Source organism: Lethenteron reissneri, chromosome 37 (genome assembly GCF_015708825.2).
Source record: "Lethenteron reissneri isolate LAM-NWPU_2019-01 chromosome 37, ASM1570882v1, whole genome shotgun sequence".
In the NCBI taxonomy this organism is placed as follows: Eukaryota; Metazoa; Chordata; class Hyperoartia; order Petromyzontiformes; family Petromyzontidae; genus Lethenteron; species Lethenteron reissneri.
Window position 1 is genome coordinate 403,752 of NC_083815.1, and position 18,497 is coordinate 422,248.

Below are 18,497 nucleotides of genomic sequence, written 5' to 3' on the forward strand. Positions count from 1 at the left end.
GGTGGAGGCCGGCCCCCACAGAACACAGAATGCTCGTCCAAACCTATATTATGAACAGAAGGATCGTGCGTGCCCCGCTAAAGGTGACGGTATGCAGCTCCATGGCGAGCGAGTGTGCAAGGCGATGGAACCACACCCGGGCTCAACGTTTCATTCCATGCTCCTCTACCGATGCCATGGTTAGCCAGCCGTTACTCTACAAGCTGTCGATGTCTATTGGTGTCCACTGCATGGCGCTGCTGTACACATCACAATTTGGGTTTAATAAGCAGAACTGCATTGAGCCGGCTGTAGCGACATGCGTTGTTATGGATAGTTAAACACATTTTGGACAGAGAAAGGCATAAGCGTACGGGCTTGTGGGGGGGGGGGGGGGGGGGGGGAGAACTTCGGCACTATTGACGTGGAAATAAAAGCACATATGTCCAGGTCACAATTTATTACTTCCAGAAAGCACTTTTTTGTGCAATTACCCCTTTCCATATGATTAGTTTATCATCAGTACAGAAGTGTTATAGCTGTTTTATTGTCACCTTTGGGCAGTGCCAAACTGTCCCTCCGTGATCAGGGAGGGATTGTCCACAAATTCCCCCAATGTATAAGGCAGCAGTAGGCAATGGTGGCTATTGTGTACTGATTCCTGTCAATAATGAAACCGCTATGCAGCTGTAGATAAAGCCAATGTAACAAGTTTTAAAAAGTCACGTGGTGTAAACACAAACAATGGTTTTCCCTACAAACTTGCACCTGTGAAACATGGTCAATAGAAATAAACATCTGAATTACAGTGCAAGAAAAAAAACATGACAAACCCAGATTCGAAGTGGACTACTTTGTTGTTGGACAAATATTTCTTTCGAAACGCAAATTCAGAAGCATTTCAGCAGAGAACATCTTTCATTTTATTACAAAAATGAAACGTCACCACAATTGCTCAAATCAGTCACTATTACATCTCTCCCAACGAAAGAGCACTTTGACTAAGTCTACCCATAACTCTTGACCCGACTGCCGCATGGATGCCCCGCTCACTCACTCAGCCAGTGTCAGCCAGTTTTGCTTGGGCTGTGCGATTCACACCAAGGGCGGGGGTGGTTTGCTACCTAAACCCAGAACTCTACCCATCCATATTTCCAGCTTTGCCACTGTTGTGAATACACACCTACCCCCACCCTCCTCACTCACCTAATGGCACAGTGTCAGCACACCCAACACAGCCCACGTGGCTGATCTACTCAACGGAGGCCAGTTCTCCCCCCACTACCCCACTACCCAGAGAAATGTTTAATGTGCGCAAGGAACGTAATCCGCATGCGGCGACAAAACAAACTTGTACACAACATAAAAAAAATGCCTTAAAAAAATGCCTTAATATCACCAGTCAACTACAGGCGGGGACATGCAATATGTTTATTGTGGCATTCGCAATTTGGGTGGGAGTTGCACACATGAGCTAGTGGTCTCGATTGGAGGGTGGGGCGTCCATACTGAAAAGATTAAGAGCCACTGAATTAAGTCTTAAGGCTGAGAAAGGAACATCAATAAACACCGATTCATACCACGGACAAACACACGTGCGACCGGCCAGCCTGCGTGTGCCACAGAGGGGCCACGGGTCTAGGCGTAGTACTGCAGGTTGGCCTTCTTCTTGGCCTGCACCTCCAAGATTCCGTCCATGTAGTCCTCATGTGTGAGCTCCGTGGCTCCACGGCGGAGCGCAATCATGCCCTGCCACACGATATGGCCGATGTGAGAATCCCACAAAGCACATAATACACATGCCAAATACACACAATGCATAACATTGTTGGTTCGCAAAGTCATGGGAAGTAATCTGCGGACCTTGCAGATGTAAAGGTTTTCACAAAACACCATATTTTTTTGTACATTTTAGTCTGCCAAGATGTTTGAGGGTTGACAGCGGTCCTCAAGTCCAGAACGGTTTCAAACCACTGATGTATGGCATAACAGAGCCTCTGTAGTGTGGGTGAGGAACTCACTGCCTCCACACACACGGCCTTGCACTGTGCTCCATTGAAGTCGTCTGTGCACCGTGCCAGCTCCTCAAAGTTCACATCGGGGCTACAGAACAGGAACACAAGCATTAGGAACCACGGACTTGACCTTCCAGCAGGGCAATGCTGGGGTGTGTCATGATACCCGACCACTAAATCATGATCAATATAATCACTTGTACATTTGGCATTTGCCATTCTTATAGTGCAACACTATCACAAAGACAGGTGCTATGTTTGACGCACTTAGCAGTAGCTTCGCAGGAGGGACAATATTACGATATGTAATCCCAATTGAGAACTTTACGGGTACATTACCAAATTAAAAAAGTCTGGACTGCGATTCCGACAAAATGGCCGACTATTTAAATGATGTCACGGGATCTTTGATATCCACACTAAAGCAGACGGTGTGCAATATTTTATGGTTAACACAGCTGGAGAATTACCCATGGTGGCCAGTGTGTAGGATGATGCTGAATATAAAGATGCTGTGGGTGATGAAGATGACACCCACAGTATTCACAGTATTAACAAGGTGGGCCTGCTGGATTCGAATTCCGAACCTATGCAACAAGTGGTGAATGCGCTCCCCGCTTGGCAGCATTACCGTCCCAGAGAGCCGTGCCTCCTCTACCTGACATTCATCTTGCGGGAGTGGATCTGCATGATGCGGGCCCGCGCCTCCTCGTTGGGCATCGGGAACTCGATCTTGCGGTCGAGCCGCCCTGATCGGAGCAGAGCAGGGTCCAGAATGTCCACGCGGTTCGTCGCCGCAATCACCTTGAAGGCACAAGCACCGAGACATCACGTGCAAAAATATACAAGGATCCTCCTATAGCTGTACAGGTAGCGAGTGTCTCTGTACGAGGATCCCGTGTTGCCTGTAAGACTGCGCACCTTGACTTGCGTGTTTGGCTGGAAGCCATCCAGCTGATTGAGCAGTTCCAGCATCGTGCGCTGGACCTCACGGTCCCCAGCCTTCTCGCTGTCAAACCTGCGATGCACGCACACCACAGCAGCACAATGGCAGCCCGGCCTTCCACTGTCACTCAAGAGCAGTCGCCAACGCAGCAGTTTAAGAAAACAGCTCGAAGCTCCACCGCTGCTGGGATGGGAGGGATGGGGCAGGGCACCTCTTTGTTCCAATGGCATCAAGCTCGTCGATGAAGATGATGGTTGGAGCCTTCTCCTTGGCCAGCGCAAAGGCATCCCGCACCAGCTTGGCACCATCACCAATGAACATCTGCACCAGCTGTGGGCCGGCCAGCTTCAGGAATGTGGCCTGAGACATGCACATGTACGGAGTTTAGGAAACTCACACTCGCAAGTGTGGACTCCCACTGCGGCCAGCATGGCCCGTGAAGACCACGCGTATGCGCGCCGTGTGTGCGTATCAGCACGTGTTGGGTGCTTGTACCTTAGTCTGAGCCGCACAGGCGCGGGCCAAAAGAGTCTTGCCAGTGCCGGGGGGCCCGTACATGAGCACTCCCTTGGGGGGTTGGATGCCCAGGTTCTCAAACCGCTCCTTGTGCGTCATGGGCAGCACAATGGCCTCCACCAACTGACAGAAACATCACAGCAAGAACTTCACTCTTCAGTATCGTGACTGACCAATCGCACTTCCCCCCTTCACCTGGTGCTTCCCAGGGTTGAACTGTAAGAGATCAATACTCTATACCCGGAAGCAAACAACACATTTATAACAATTCAAGTGATTGTATGCTCAAATTGATGCGGTGCACACCTTCAGTTTAGTCCCAAACTATTGGTGAACATTCCATGTTTTTATGGTAGGGATGAGTCTATCGTTGTGACAGCCACCTTTTAAGTTCCCCACAAAGTGGTACTTATTTTATTTAAACGGAGGGATTAGGACTCACAACCTTTCAACTACAAACCAATCACTCTTCCATTGAGCAACATGGCCTAATAATTATACCTAAGAAAATTATAAATAAATGTAAAAAACTGGGCTGGTCGTAGGCAAAAACAGTTGTAGTAGTTCTATTATCAGGGTGGTGGGCAGTATTGCTAACTCATCACAAGACGTCGCTAGATAGACCTTCTAAAGTAATTTATACATCACCAGACAATCTACCAAGTGTTTCACACAGTAAACTGTTATTAGCTCTTTAAATCATGCCAAACATTTCTCTCAAATCTGTCTTTAACCCAGAGTAAGAAGATACCTTGCTAGTCCTTTTTACAAAATATTATCACGAGAAAAATCTAAACAGATGCTAGATCTAGTAAAGAAATTTCTCATTTGGCAACACTGGTGGTGGTGGGGGGGGAATCAGTGTAAAAGCAGGAGCACTGTGCGATCCACCATTCACCCCACACCTCTTGAATCTGCTTGTCCAGACCGCCGACATCGCTGTACTGCTCCGTCGGTCGCTCGTCCACCTCCATGGCCTTGACGCGAGAGTCGTACTCTGTGGGGAGGGTCTCCAGGATCAGGTAGGAGTCCTTGTTCACTCCCTGCGAGGGGGACATAGTAGAGGTGGCTGTGAGCGTGCGGGCTCACGACTCAAAGGTCTTACGCTGCCCCACTAGCAGGGTGCTCTGAACGCGAGGCCACCCAACATGACCCAAGGAGCATGAGCGCATCACCGCTAACTTACCACAAGGTCTCCAGGCTTCAACTTCTCGGCATCAACCAGTCCGATGACAGGCAGAAAGTACGTCTGTGGTCACACACAATCAACACACATTAGCACCATCATCAACATGACATGAGGGCTGATGGAACACGACGTGGAAGAGGCTGTACATCATTATAATGATTATCATCACCAAAACATATTGGCTGCATACTTGACCCTGAGGATGTCAACAATGAAGCAATTAGAAGAGGTCATTGGGGAAAGGGCCACCCCACGACCACCTTTGTATCCCTGTGCGTCTGGTACCTGGCGAGTGGAAGTCTTGATGACGGCGCACTTGCCCTTGCGTTGAGAGTCCAAGTCCACATTGGCACCATCCTCCTCCTGCTCTGTGGGGTCTACATCCAGCAGCTGCTCACCACACACACACAAACATCATAAATGTAACGTAAACATAAAGTGACTGTGATGGCACTGTCAAAATATTGCAGGCGGCAAAGCATTTGCCCAGATAATTCTCTAGGCTCTGGTATGACCTGCCATAGTCTGTTGACGTTTTTATTGTAAGCTTAAAACATATCTTGTGATCTCGCATTCACACACCGATATATTATGACTTGCTTTTACACCTTTTAAGTACAGGCAGTCCCCGGGTTACGGAAGACCCGACTTACAGCATTTTATAAGCACAATCCACATTTTTTTTTACCAAAAACCCCTGTACACCCTCATCAGACTGTTGAGGCAAGTGCTGGAGCAAACACCTATGAAGACCGGCACAGCCCACAAGCGTGGGGTGTGGGCTGGCACCACACCTGGCCACAATTTGTTTCCGCAGTGCTGATGTTGTACACATCGCACCAGGTACTCATTTATAGCAGTGCCAAGATCAGTTGAGATATCACTCACCACTGATTTTAGCCGTGGCCGGGAATCAAACTCAGGTCGCTGGGTTTTTTGCAGTGTACTAACCACTACACAACGACAATCATAAAAACACACACATGCGACTGTACACCCACATCGCTATCAGATGCTGCTTGTGTTGGGGTCATATCAGTGGCAAGGTTTGCGTAGCAGCAAAGATGAGCAGTGACTTACCTCAATAACATTGGAGACCAGGTACGGCAGCGTCTTGTTCACCTTGATCTTCTCTGTATTCTCCTTGATCTTCTCCTTCATGGCTGTGAGCTCGTGGTTAATTCTCATCGTCTCACTCTTCATTATCTGTCACATGGCCAGAGTTGGGGATGAATTAAAAAGCAATTTCACAACCACAATTACAGGACCAATTTCAGGATAAGTGGTCAGTTGTGAAGATATCAGAAATCAGAGAGTGCAGTTTATATTTCAAGCCACAGAATCCCACCCAGTAGCTCTGCTATTGAGTGTGTAGTCATTGAAACTGCACTGGGACCAATGGGCTGGAGTGGCCCAGACACCGCTACAAAGAGTCAATTAAATTGGAAAGTGGGCCACATTGTATTCCTTGCAAAAGGGCCCACGATAACCATGCTATGCCACTGATCATACCCATGGAATGTGATGCTTTGTATTTACAATAAAATTCTAAGATAATTTGCCGAATGTTTACTTTGTGGAAGGTAGGAGTTTGTTTTCTGAAGCACGTCTGTCAATTCAATGTCATTAAGTGAAGCCTGACCCAGAAAAGGGTTAGACTGGAGGGTTAATATTATTTGGGGTTTTCTGTGTGCGATGAAAACCTTTATCTCATTGTCCAGGAGACGTGTGCGCTGTATGATTTCCTCCGTGCCCATCTTGAGAATCTCCTCAGCAATGCCATCCTGCAACACAAATCTCTGATTAACACTGTTGGCTACATATGGTGCGAAAGAAGTTCAATATACATACATACAAACCATAACCACATCCCTTTACCATTACTATATCACTCAACTACCACCGAATGACTATGATCGCAATTAACATATCAAAACCAGGAGCATTAAACCATCATAAAAACTCCGGTCACACGAAGCAGCATTTGGCTAACCCTCGAAGATGATCACTTATTCTTGGTTCTTTCAGTAAAGTCACGTAGATAGAAAAATAATATAAAATAAAGTGAATAAAAAATAAAAATAAACGACTAATGTAGACTGTAGCCTGGTTCTTAATCTGAGTGAGTGTACTGGCAGTCTATAATGTAGACTGTAGCCTTGTTTTTAAGCTGGTGAGCATATTTCCAGTCTATAATGTAGACTGAGCAATGGTTATTAAACTGAGTGAGTGTACTGGCAGTTCTATAATGTAGACTGTCGCCTGGTTCTTAACCTGAGTGAGCACACTGGCAGTCTATAATGTAGACGTATTCTGGTTCTTTCAGTAATAAAAATATGAATTAAAATAAAACTACATATAAAACTAAAAACACGGCGTTTCGATTGCAACACAAGCGGTCGTCATCAGGGAAAGGGGAGTTAGCCTTTAAAGGCAAACTGTTTATAAAGGTTTAGAGATGGACGTCGCCTAAGTGTGTCAACAGCATGGACGGGGCAGCTAATGTTAATGTCGGAGAAAACCCCGACACTGGCAGTAGATCCACACCAATTAAAGCATTGCACCTCGCTCCACACACCCACACTACTGACGGTGGAGGTTGACAAGAAAACACAAATCAAGTCATGACCCAAAGTGGTTGATGACATCTTTCCAATGATTGCGGAGCTTATCACCATCCTCTCGGTTGAAATTGTGGCTGTGTCTGTATATATGGATGGCTTCATGAACGAATCTTTGTTGATAGCCAGTAGGCTTGCAAAGTACCATCGTCTTAGAGACATCAATTTCGTGTAAGCCACGTGCATTAAAATAATGATCAGCCACGGCAGAAGTATTGGTCCTACCGTGTTTCAAATATGCCTTATTATTTTTATTTTATTACTGAAAGAACCAGAATACGTCTACATTATAGATTGCCAGTGCACTCACTCAGGTTAAGAACCAGGCTAGTCTGCATTCTAGACTGCCAGTACGCTCACCAGCTTAAAACCCAGGTTGCAGTCTACATTATAGACTGCCAGTACACACATCAAGGTTCAGAACCCGGTCTACAGTCTGCATTATAGACTGCCAGTACGCTCACCGAGGTTAATAACAATTGCTACAGTCTACATTATAGATTGCCAGTACACTCACCAAACGTAATAACCAGGCTACAGTATAGACTGCACATTCAATATGTCGGAAAGACAGCCCTATTTTTTTCCCTTCTACGTGACTTTACCGAAAGAACCAAGAATATGAAGCCAAACATAGTTAAACTTCCGTTGTTACAGGACTTGGATGGTAAACTGCCCGAAACCACTCGGCGTGACTTGCCCAGGAGATAACACGACAGCACTGGATTATTGAATCAACCTGTACGGCGCTTTGCGTGTATTACCCCCTTCCAACACTCGGAACGACTCTCTGGGTTATCCGGCTTCCTCACACACGCCACTCATTCATCAAATTCATGGCCAGCCATGTAGCAGCAGCAGCAGCACGCTCCTGGGAGGCTGCCACGAGACTCGGCGAGGCTTTCCCGGGTGCATGACTCGGACGAGCCTGGGTCGCCCAGACTCCGCAACAGCAGATAATCTGGGACTCGGGCTCCGTTGAACGCCTCACGCTCGCAACGCGTAGCTTGGATAACTACTTACTAACTAGCGAGTGATTCGTTAATTAGTGATCAACCATTTACGGCAATCCGCGACTCTCGTCTAGACGATGCCTCGTCACGCCAGGCCGCAGCAGTCGCGTCGCTCGCCTCCCGCGAGGCCCCTTGACCTGCGGGGCCGGGAGGGCGGCAGGAGAGGGGCAGGGAAGGAGGAGCTGGGCCAGGGGCGAGGGGCAGGGGGCGAGGGGGCAGCGGGGCGAGGGGAGACGTCGCCGCTCACCTCCGCCTCGTCCCACACGGCTCCACTCTCCGGCGCCGACATCTTCACTCTACGCCGGAACGTGGACGCTAGTGCCCGCTTCACAGACTGCACATTCAATGGACGTTCCAAGAATAAAAATTAAAGCTCGTAAATTACAGGCATTTCTATCTCGTAACAAGCGCGACTTTACCAAAGAGAGGACATGTGTAATGCTACGCGCGCTGATATTATTTTATTTTAACATGTTTCTAGCAACCAAACGTCAGAACATTCCTGCGCAGCAGATTCAACAGCTATTGTATTTCATAGTATGCATGGAAATCACGCGGCGTCTTCCCACGCAAATCAAAGGGACCGAGGTTATTCAATCCCATACAACGGATAGGTGCACCTGCTGCAAAAGAGAAAAAAGCATGGACAGATTGAGTCTTTCATCCAGCAGTGGATTGATCATGGCTCATGATGATGAGTCGCGTTTAACTATGTGTGCTTGTGTTTAACTACTCAAGGGATACTTCACCTCTCGATGTCATTGTAACAGTTGGACACGGTGCTGAGGTCTATGCCATCGCCTCTGGAAGGCGAACTTCTAAAACTTCCAGAAAGGATCCTGGGCAAACCTCCTCCAATGACCATCATCTTTACCACCATTACCATCGTTGCTATGGTGACTATTACCACTATCAATACCATGGCCTCTATCATAACCACCACTGTCCTACACCCAATGGTAATGATTGTAAACATCACCATCACCTCCATGACCACTATCATCTTCAATTTAATAACATGCCGATGAATCATCACCACCATCATGCAGATCACCACCATGGTGACTATCACCACGTCGCTTGTGCCAGGCTACGTGCACGTTGAGGCCACGTGAAGTGTCAAACGCCCGCCGGCAGGAGGTCACACACCCAGGTGCCACGGGTCGACTGACTGAGACGACTGGCCGATGCACCACCTGTGCCCCCTACTGTGCCAACTCTCTGAGCTTTAGCCACCCGGCGCTCCGCTCGTTGTTGTGAGCGTCACTCCTCCGCCCTCCGTTGTTGTTGGAGGGCGACTGCCTCCAACTGCCCAGTAGCGTCCTTCACGAGCCTCCTCCACTGAGGCCGATCTTGACACCGCTGGTACCAGTCATCGGCAAGTCCACTCCGCTCCACGTCCTCCTGTACCACATCACTCCATCTCTTCTCTAGCCCGTGTCACTCACTCACCCACTCATTCACTCACTCACCCACTCACTCAGCTCCACGTCCTCCTCTACCACATCACTCCATCTCTTCTCTAGCCCATGCCGCGCCCGTTTAGCCCCCTCGATCCGGCCGAACAAAAGCTGTTGAGGCATGCGGTGGCTGGGCATGCGGTGGCTGGGCATGCGGTGGCTGGGCATGCGGTGGCTGGGCATGCGGTGGCTGGGCATGCGGTGGCTGGGCATGCGGTGGCTGGGCATGCGGTGGCTGGGCATGCGGGCTACATGACCCAGCCAACGCAGCCTTGCCTGCCGGAGGAGCTCACCGATGGGACTTTGACCAGATCTTTCAAGGATTTGTGAGCTCCTCACACAATCCAGCCTGCAGGTTAAACCCAGGATGGATCGTAGGCAGGGCAGCCTAAATGTTTCTAACTGGCGAAGATGTTCCATTAGGGGGGGGGGGGGGTCCACGGACACGCGCATCTGGTGCCACCCAGTGGCTAAATCTGAAAAATAAAACTGTGCCACTCCCACCTTCACCCACATCACTAACACCAAAGACATTTGTCCGAGCCGACTTTTGTTGTGGAGCTTTAAATGAAGGAACATTTGCGTATGGTTGTGCAGTATTTTAGATTTCATGTGGCCCAGTGGTATCAACACCATCATCTTTACCGCCTTCATAAACACCACGACCATCATAACCACCTTCACTATCATCCACACGAATCGTGGCGGCTCCTGCAAAATCTCTCAGGGGAGGCAAATGTCTGGATGATTGATAAGGATAAGGTCCACCCATGCAATGGATAAATTAACAGCTTAAGCATGTAAAGGCAACTTCACTTCTTTAATATTAATGAAAAATAAAGTGACTCTTACAATACATCTTGTTTGTTTCTATACTCACTATTAAAACAAACCACTCAAGTTTCTTTTATTAAAGATTCCACTAGGTGGCGACAAATTATATTGTTGGATGAAACGTGCTTACGTATGATGACGTAAGCACGTATGATGACGTAAGCACGTATGATGACGTAAGCACGTTAGGGCGAGCCCTCCCGGAAGCCATAGAGAATGCATTGCAGCGCCCCCGTTCGAAAAAAAACATCTTTGAATGTAAGTCTATGGGGCCACTCAGGGCGATTCTCAGCCGGAGGGAAATCGCCCAAAAAGAGGCGGTACTCCACAGAACGTAGCATGACGCTGATTGGACTATATCCAGAGGCACAGTGACGGCTAGCGTGACTCTGTGGTTGAATGACATTGGTGGTGCGTCGCCCAATCGCCCTAATGAAGAAACCGCCCCTGCACACGATCACCTTCAAGACCACCACCATTACCATCATTACCTCCTATACTCACCAAGAAATGTCTGTCCGTCCCGCGCGTGACGTCACTCCACATGAGGCCTACCCCCTCTGCGTGACGTCACTCCACATGAGACCCACCCCCCTCATTAATATTCATGAGTCGGTGGATTTTTAGACGAACGCAGAGGAAGGTCGAGCTAAATTAAATAATTTATTACGCAAAGTCTCTTCAAATATGACGTTTCTTTACAGAAAGTGACGCAAAAAAAATCTATCTACGCAGCACAGTGCTACATCCGTGCGTGACGTCACTGCTAGCCCCCCCCTTCATTAATATTCATGCCCGGGTGGAAATTTACACTAACGCACAAGAAGGTCGCGCACCCCTCCCCAATAACCACGAGGGGGTGACGTCACTCCACATGCCGCACCCCTCCACAATAACCACGAGAGGGTGACGTCACTCCACATGCCGCACCCCTCCCCAATAACCACGAGGGGGTGACGTCAATCCACATGCCGCACCCCTCCCCAATAACCACGAGGGGGTGACGTCAATCCACATGCCGCACCCCTCCCCAATAACCATTAGCGGGTGACGTCACTCCACATGGGGCAACCCCCCCCCCCCCCCTCATTAATAATCATGAGCTGAAAAATGTTTCTATTGAATATTTCAGATTTACTGCAATATACCCCTGTCCTTGGACAGGCAAAAAAGCTCGTCAACAATAACCGCCGTTCTCCACTACGTGACGGTGACGTCACCACAGTACTTGTGCCAGGCTAGGTGCACTTGAGGCCACGTGAAGTGTGGAAGGCCAGCTGCTGTCAAGAAGTCAGAACAGAATCCAGGTGTTATGGGTTAACTGACACGACTGGCAGATTCACCACCTGTGCTCCCCACTGAGCCAATTTTCTGTATTTTACCCACACGGCGCTCCGCTCGTTGTTGTGAGCGTCGCTCCTCCGCCCTCCGTAGTTGTTGGAAGGCGACTGCCTCCAACTGCCCAGTAGCAGCGTCCTTCAGGAGCCTCCTCCTCAGAGGCAGATATCGACACCACTGGTGCCGGCCATTATCACCACCATCTTCACCACCATCGCTACCACCCTGATCTCAACCACCAGCCCTTGTTGGCTTGCGCCTGCTGTCCGCTTCTCCTCCGAGTCGCGTTCCCGTGATGAGACCACACGACCGCACACCGCTTCATACAAGTCGAGATCGCATTTATTGCAATGTACAAACGAGATGGCGAGACGCGGTCACGATGATGGCTCGGCCAGGGGCTGGCGACGAGGAGCGGTGATCTAAACCACGACGGTGATGGTGTCACGATGATGGTGATCATAACGTCGCGATGATGATGATGATGGCAATCATGATCAGGGCCACTCTGAGGTTTCTGGAGACCCGAGGCTGAATGCGACGTGGAGCTCCATCATTGTCGACATCGACACAGGCGGCGGTGGGGCCCTCTGCTGCATGTCGGCGGGATACACGTCCCCTCTTGCTGACCCCCCCCCCCACCAACTCTGGGTGGTCCTGATGATGACACCATGCTGACATCATGAATCAAGCTCTCATGATGATGACACCATGCTGACATCATGAATCAAGCTCTCATGATTATGACGCTTCCATGATAATGGTGGTATTATAGACGACGTGAGCACGGTAATCGTGACGTGCATGACAGCGGCAGTCGTGAATGATACTCGCCACACAATGTATGGTCACGTGTGCCGACGTCACAGTACAGAGTTGTCAAATTGACAAACTAAAAACATCGCAAATTACTTGGGAAAACCGCAAAGCAACATCGCCGAACCGACTGACAGCCTACCCATTCGCAGGTCGGTGCTGCGTACACCAGCCGCGTAGGGGTGGCTGCCACTGCAGGTCCCCTGTTAGAATGCCGCAGGGCAATGAACTGTTTGATGGGGGATGCGGAGGATGTGAAGCGAACCCTCGTGACGGGGATGAAAACACGGGGTTGTGACCCAAAGTGTGTCTCGTGGCAGCACCAAGCAGACCGCGCGTATGGGTTTGTGTCGGGGACAGGGCGAATGAATGGGTCCCGATGTCCTCCCTTCACCGGACTCATTTGGCAAGCGACGCGAAGCAGGCAGAGCGCGCAGGGACGCAGACACACGCCTCGCCGCCGCGCCTCCTACTCCAGTCGTGGTCACAGAGAGCGACACAGCGTTAGTAGCTAGCTCGCAGTGCATAAGTACACGGGAACATGCGCCACACACATAGGCAGTACTTGCTCCAGAAACACACACAGCACACACTCCGCACACCGGATAGTCCGCATACATACACAGACACGCTCTATAGACAACATCGACATACACAGGCACGCACACACACAATCCACACACACGCCATACACATACACAGGACGCTCACTAAAAAAGGCACACGCTCCACACACAAAGACACACACGTTGCACACACGATGAAGACCTAAGATTCCCCCGAAATCCCGAACAGACTGCTGGGGCAAGTTCCGTTAACGGGCACCTATTAAGGCCGGCATGGCAAACATGGTGGTGAGCACCCAACACCACGCCCGGTCGCCTTTGTCTCCCCAGTACTGATATTTACATACCGCACCAGGTACTCATTTAAGGCTGAGCCGACCTAATGGAGAACCAGGACCGGTTCAGATATTCGTAACTGATGTTGGCTGAGTGGGAATCGAACTCGGATCGTCGGGTTCGTAGTGCAGTGTGCTAACCACTGCACCACCGATGCCTACTTGCACTCATAGACGCGCACTCGATACGCACAAGACACACACACACACGTACCGCACACACAAGCGAAATCAGCAGCCCGGGCACGCAACTTGACAGTGCATCCACAATACTGATGTCGTGAAGCTAGTGATTAATATCATGGCAGTGGAAATCCATTCTGAATGCGCCCTTCCTCACACGATCCACCAACCTCGGCTCTCCACGTTCACACCACACAGGCTACATGAACCATATCTTAGCGAGCAAACCGAGCACTCTACATTGGTCAACACAATGAATAAATTAACAAAACTATTAAATATTGTCCTTGAAAGGAAATACTGTACAGGATTCAACTTTTCGAACCCGTGCCTTCTGGCGTGGCGTTGTGAAGACGGGAGGCTTCGCGGCGCAGCGGATACCGTGGTCTGTGCAGTGGAAAAGCATCAACTTCAATCACAAAATCTCCCCGTCGAGCAGGAGCAAAACCGCCGAAGAGGGGCTCCAAGCGACGCCCCCTGGTGGCGGGTGCAGCAGTGATGGCTGTGGACACGCGAGCCCGGGCAGACAAAACCAGTCTCGGGCTCGCCCCAACCACAATCTCTACCTAGCTGCTCGTGCTAGACCTACCCTTGACCACAGCTAGCCAACCAGCCACGAACACGAGCCCGAATGCTAACCTCTAACCAACCAACCGGGCTCTGGCATTAGCCCTCTCACTCACCCCGACCTTACTCCTAACAACTACTGCTTCAGTAGCGTAGCTATCGACTGTGCAGGGAATTCAGCTGCGCTGGGGTCCACAGACCAGAGGAGCGCAGGCGCTGTGCTAGGAAGAGAGGGTCATTAGGAATGGAGCCAAATTTAACATCTTGCACTAGGGCCCATGTCAACCAGCAGACACGACCCATATCCCTATCTAACCACGCGACGTCACTGCCCCCACCATCGGTGCTCAGCCAGAGCTCCTAACCACGGTGTGTTCGCTTGGCAGTGTTGGTGGCGACATTACGCGGCCAGAGGCTCCTCGGGGAGAGGGAGGCGGTTCTCTGCCCTGGCTAGGGAGCTGAGGGAGACACAGAGACGGGCACTGGGGTCAACGGGCTGGCAGCTGAACCAACGACGAGACCACAGGGAACCCCGGCTTTGCGCGGGGCCCATTTCTTTATACTCAGAAATGAAGCTTCGATTAAACATTGAAACAATGAGCCATTGTATTTGCAGTGGACCCACAAGCAGAAATATCTCACCACGTTGGCCATAACTGTCCCTTACAGCATAGACATATCTAATACGCTAACGTTTCGGAAAATGGCCCTTCTTCAGGACATTGCTAATTTCGAATGCGGCGATTTATTTTTGCAAATGTGGCACTCCATGCCATAGGGGCACGGCCACTGGTACGAGGTGACGGCTGCTTCAAGGTGAAGAGTCGCGATCCGTGTACTCTACACGCAGCAGGGATTCTAAACTCAGAGCGACGCTTTCCAAGTCCCAGGCCCCTGCTAATCGGACCCTCGACTCCACATCCCAAATTCCAGACGCCCTGAGCCGCAGACTCGGAACACTTGAGCTGGGATCCCCAAATCCCAAACGAGGCTGCGCCGGGCACACAGCACGAGTGTCACCCCGCGTCTCGGTGACCCCGACACGAATTCGTATGTACAAAGAATAATCATAACAGCGATGATCGTAAAAACCCCCAACACACACAGACAAATATCCCCATCACAATTTGCATTTCTCATCTATAGTGTTCAGTAAACGCGATTCTAACACTGAGGACACCAACCCGGACGCGTCGCGGCGCCAGTGGGTGTCACGTGGTGAGGGGGCGCCGCCCCGTCTCGAGTTCACAACACGCCCGGCACCCGACGGATTAACACCTGGAGAGATACACCCGGTGAGATGCACCTGGCAGATTGACACCTGGTGGGTTAACACCTGGCAGATTAACACCTTCTGAAACTCACCCGGCAGACTCATCACACCTGGCGGATTCACACCGAAGAAGCTCACGACTGGCCCCTCATCCAATCGCGGGGTGCACAGGTGGCCAGGTGCCGCGAGGAGGTGGAGAGGAACGAGGGGGTAGGGGGAGTGGTTTATGGAAGAGGGGGGTAGGTGGGTGGATGAGGGAGGGCCTCCCCCCTCGGTGCATCTCTCCGCCCCCCGCAATGGTAAGGAAGGTTTCGGGGAGGGAGGGGGGCATATGACCACGTACGCGGCCCCGTGGGTTTCCTCCCCCGCCGAGGACAGGGCGGGCGAGGATCACACCATCCCGTTCTCGGAGAGGGGCTTGGGTGTGGCAGTCCGTGGCCCGGCTAAGGAGGGGGCGAGGGTGCAGAGAAAGCCGGCGAGCAGCGCCAGCCCCAGACCCCCCCACGCGCAGAACATGGACCAGCCGTAGCCGTGGGCGATGTCACCGGGGAGGCTGAAGACACTCTTGGGGAAGCGAGACAGCTCGAAGTTGATCTCGGCCACGAAGGTGCAGAGCGAGATGATGCAGAAAGTTCCTGGGAGGGTAGGGAGTGGGGGGGGGGGCACTCAGTTGTGAAATTTGTTTAGTGAGCATATTTATTGTGCGTTAGATGGGGCCCCATACTGCTGTTGCCAATATATTTTCAATTACCGGATAGCATTGGCTATGAATTATAATTGCAACATTGTTGTGCTTGGGTTTGATGCTGTGCTACTCTGCACGGTGTGCTGCCGTGCTCGGTGTGCTGCTGTGCAGGGTGTGCTGCCTCACCGCCCATGAGGAAGAGCAGCCCCGCCACGTACTGCATGAGTCCGCGCCCTCGGCACCCGCCCAGGGCCCCCACGACCCAGCCGAAGGCCACAACGGCCACCGCCATCCCCAGAAACCCCACGGTCATGCGCCGCAGGTCTGAGCGAACACAGACAGCAGTGCGGGAGCGTGTGTTCATGGGTTACTCCGTGAGTATTGCTAAGTGCTGCTCTTATCATCAGCAGCCATTGTATATCCCCTGCTGGATGAAGCCTCCCCACCCAGCCGCCATCCCTCACGGTCCTGTGCTGCTACCATCCGCCTCGCTCACTCCGACTCGTGACCTGCTCGGTGGGCCGTGCTGGGTGTGCTGCTGCGCTGGGTGGGGGCACCTGCTCGTGGACGGTGCATTCACGTACTGACCAGGTGTCCCGCAGTGTACTTGCCCGTGAACGCTGCTCAAGTGTCGTGAGTACCACTTGGGTGCCGCCCGTGAGTGCTGCCCGCGCCGTACTCACGCAGAGAGTGCCACTCGTCCTGGCGCAGCGCGAGCGTCACGTTGTGCGCGAGGTTGCGCGGCAGCGCGGCGGACGAGAAGTGGTAGCGCACGGCAGCGCAGCGCGGCACGGCGCCTGCACGCAGCACCCAGCAGGGGCAGCAGCAGCAGGGGCAGCAGCAGCAGAAACCGCCGCGTGTAAACAACACGCCCCCTCCAAACCATACCCCACCCCGTGAGCGCGACACGCGGGGGCAGCGACCCGCACACAGGGGGGTTCGGGGTTTAGGGAACGCGACGGGAGACCGCCGTGACCCGCGCGAGGGGGACAGCTTCGGCATGCGGGGGGGGGGGGGGTAGATACCAGGGGCAAGGAGCGCCCAGGGACCCAACGAGCACGCGTTCCGCCTCGGTAGAGTCTGCCCCGTGTGAAAGAATGGCGGCGTTCCCCCCGTTGTTTATTAGGCGCCGCCATGGCCAAGCCGTTGAGGAAGAACTCGCGAACCCGATTCGCGGAGGTCTCTTGTCCCCCGAACAGGAGCGGGCGGCGCTTGGGGAAGAAAACAATCCCCCCCCCCCCCCACTCGCACCTCGCACACTCACACGGCGCAGGTTACACTAAGAGAGCTTTTGCATTGTCCTCGTCGACTGCCCAGACCACGGTCCTGATCCAACAACAACAACACCGGCGGCGGCGGCGTCAGACACACGAACCCGACTGCCCCAGTCGCGTTGAAGTCCGCGGCCGCCGTCAGCACCACGGACAGCGCCCGCTGCCCGCGGTGCCGACGAGCACCGCCCAGCCGACCACCACTCGGCCACCGCCGTGTACCTTTGGCGATGAGGTCGTCGATCTCGTCGTCGAAGCCCAGGCGAAAGCACCTGGTCCAGAGGCCCGTGTGGGTGGAGTTGTAGTGCCGAAAGCAGGCCGCGTCGGGCGTGGCGGAGCCCCAGAATTCTCGCCGATGCCGGGCGAATCTTCCGCCCCGCTGCCCGCGCGGCCTTTGTCTGAGCGGAAGGTTGCTGTTGTAGTTGTAAATGTACCCCGGGTCGTTACGGCGACTGAGCGAGATGCGGCAGCGCTCTTTGTGCTGCCGCGTGTCCGTCTCGTACCAGTGGTCGGAGCACGCGGCCACGGCGAGCAGCCCCAGCGCGCACAGCGCCAGGGCGAGCCCCGCGCACAGCAGCACCCGGGCAGCAGCAGCCATGTTAGCAGCGGTAGCAGCAGAAGGAACAGCAGCGGTAGCAGCAGCAGGAACAGCAGCGGTAGCAGCAGCAGGAGGGGGGGGGAGTGGAGGGGGCGGGGCGGCGTGCCGGAGGATGGGGGCGCTAGTATGACCGGGCCGTCGCCGTGAGAGTCTCTGCGCCGCGACGTCTGGGCAGCATCGCCAAGAGAATTCGCGTGGCCGCGGGAGGCTGAGCGGTGGCGCCCGGGATTATTGTTGCTCAGAGCGGCGATTTACCCGAGCCCGGCGCTCCGAGACGGACGGGGATCGCCTG

General features: G+C 52.3%; 2 protein-coding genes across 2 annotated transcripts; both read right to left on the reverse strand.

The window, feature by feature from the left end:
- Nucleotides 1-878: 878 nt before the first annotated feature.
- On the reverse strand, nucleotides 879-9,354 carry LOC133351383 (26S proteasome regulatory subunit 6A-B). The gene is made up of 13 exons (XM_061566534.1): nucleotides 9,316-9,354; nucleotides 8,527-8,613; nucleotides 6,349-6,429; nucleotides 5,726-5,851; nucleotides 4,931-5,035; nucleotides 4,643-4,705; nucleotides 4,362-4,499; nucleotides 3,436-3,579; nucleotides 3,152-3,300; nucleotides 2,916-3,012; nucleotides 2,653-2,798; nucleotides 2,001-2,082; nucleotides 879-1,728 (listed from the first exon to the last, which is right to left on the reverse strand). The coding sequence occupies exons 1-13, from the start codon at nucleotides 9,337-9,339 to the stop codon at nucleotides 1,618-1,620; spliced, it is 1,353 nt and encodes a 450-aa protein (XP_061422518.1). The 5' UTR covers nucleotides 9,340-9,354; the 3' UTR covers nucleotides 879-1,617.
- Nucleotides 9,355-12,235: 2,881 nt separating this feature from the next.
- Nucleotides 12,236-18,466, reverse strand: TMEM178B (transmembrane protein 178B). Its single transcript, XM_061566535.1, has 4 exons — nucleotides 17,830-18,466; nucleotides 17,020-17,133; nucleotides 16,523-16,660; nucleotides 12,236-16,286 (listed from the first exon to the last, which is right to left on the reverse strand). Exons 1-4 carry the CDS (start codon nucleotides 18,203-18,205, stop codon nucleotides 16,042-16,044), a joined length of 873 nt encoding a protein of 290 aa, XP_061422519.1. The 5' UTR covers nucleotides 18,206-18,466; the 3' UTR covers nucleotides 12,236-16,041.
- Between the last annotated feature and the right edge of the window lie 31 nt (nucleotides 18,467-18,497).

Coding starts and splice junctions, on each gene's coding strand:
- LOC133351383 (XM_061566534.1), bottom strand. CDS start 9,339: ATGGTGGTGATCTGCATGATGGTG. Junction 6,430..8,526: donor CCGTGTGGGACGAGGCGGAG/GTGAGCGGCGAC, acceptor TTTGTGTTGCAG/GATGGCATTGCTGAGGAGAT. Junction 5,852..6,348: donor TCCTGGACAATGAGATAAAG/GTTTTCATCGCA, acceptor GCCATGTGACAG/ATAATGAAGAGTGAGACGAT.
- TMEM178B (XM_061566535.1), bottom strand. CDS start 18,205: ATGGCTGCTGCTGCCCGGGTGCTGCTGTGCGCGGGGCTCGCCCTGGCG. Junction 17,134..17,829: donor CGACGACCTCATCGCCAAAG/GTACACGGCGGT, acceptor TGCTGCGTGCAG/GCGCCGTGCCGCGCTGCGCT. Junction 16,287..16,522: donor GCTGCTCTTCCTCATGGGCG/GTGAGGCAGCAC, acceptor CTACCCTCCCAG/GAACTTTCTGCATCATCTCG.